Source organism: Seriola lalandi, unplaced genomic scaffold (assembly GCF_002814215.2).
Source record: "Seriola lalandi dorsalis isolate HSWRI2012SDOR001 ecotype SW California unplaced genomic scaffold, Sedor1 jcf7180002054928, whole genome shotgun sequence".
Taxonomy (NCBI): Eukaryota; Metazoa; Chordata; class Actinopteri; order Carangiformes; family Carangidae; genus Seriola; species Seriola lalandi.
In genome coordinates, this window is record NW_019525480.1 from 52,202 (window position 1) to 53,304 (window position 1,103).

The window sequence follows — 1,103 nt, forward strand, 5'->3', positions numbered from 1 at the left end:
GGAAACTGAGGTCACTCTGAACATTGCTACAATACGCCTCTTAAAATTACCTGAGAGCTGTTGATATTTGCTTAGAGACAATTTAATATCAAATGAAGAGTTTGTATAAATCCGTCTGTTACTTCAGCACCACGGACAGCACCATGGTTTTATGAATACACATAAAAAATCAGTCAAGTATCTTTAACAAATATACTCATAATTCATAAAACCACTAATGGTATGATTAAATATAAATGAAATGACAAAAAGTGACAACGACATGATCCAGGTGACGCTGACCGTCATGCTGTTCATCATCAGCTACACCTTCTACAAACTCAGTGTCTCCATCTGTTGCATCTTCATCCTTCTTGCTCTGTTCACCACTGAAAACACCCCCCTGAACCTGGCCTGCATGGCGGTGGAGTGCTACATCGCCATCTGCGTCCCCCTTCGCCACATGCAGATCTGCACCGTCAAGAGGACTTTGATGCTGATTGGTTTAATCTGGACGACCAGCATGTTGTCTGTTCTCCCTGATCTCTTCATCACCTTGGCCACAGAACCACTGGACTTCTTCCATTCCAGGGTCTTCTGTCTCAGGCAAACTGTCTTCCCAAATCCCCTCATTATCAAGAAGAGGGACCTCACTTATACAGTGTTTCTAGTTATAGTTTGGCTCGTTATCTTTTACACTTACTTCAGAATTCTGTTCACAGCAAAGACAGCTAGCAAAGATGCTAAGAAAGCCAGAAACACAATCCTCCTCCATGGGTTTCAGCTGCTGCTTTGTATGGCAACATATACAACCCCCCTGTTGAAAGATGCTCTGAGGCAATGGTTCCCTAAGAATTACACTGACTCCCTCTTTGCTACATATATCATAGTACAGATTCTGCCACGATCCATCAGTCCAATCATATATGGCGTACGAGACAATACTTTCAGGAAGTATCTGAAAAGGTATCTGTTGTGTAAAGTCAGTATATCCTAAGAAACCATTCAAAAGCTAAAACCTCTGTCAAGTACAGGATTTAAGAAAAAAGCGGGACTTTAAGCAGAGACAGTTGAAGTGACAGCTATGGCGCCCGTATACATTTTACCGTGTTGCTGTAGTAATG

At 42.1% G+C, this 1,103-nt stretch overlaps 1 protein-coding gene across 1 annotated transcript in view; it reads left to right on the plus strand.

Moving 5' to 3' along the window:
* The window catches only part of LOC111644286 (odorant receptor 131-2-like), a 2,769-nt gene extending 1,793 nt beyond the window's left edge, over positions 1–976 (plus strand). Inside the window, exon 3 of the mRNA XM_087170095.1 lies at positions 443–976. Within this exon, the coding sequence (XP_087026221.1) occupies positions 443–976 (534 nt within the window). The remainder of the gene's footprint in view (positions 1–442) is intronic.
* The last annotated feature ends 127 nt before the right edge of the window (positions 977–1,103 follow it).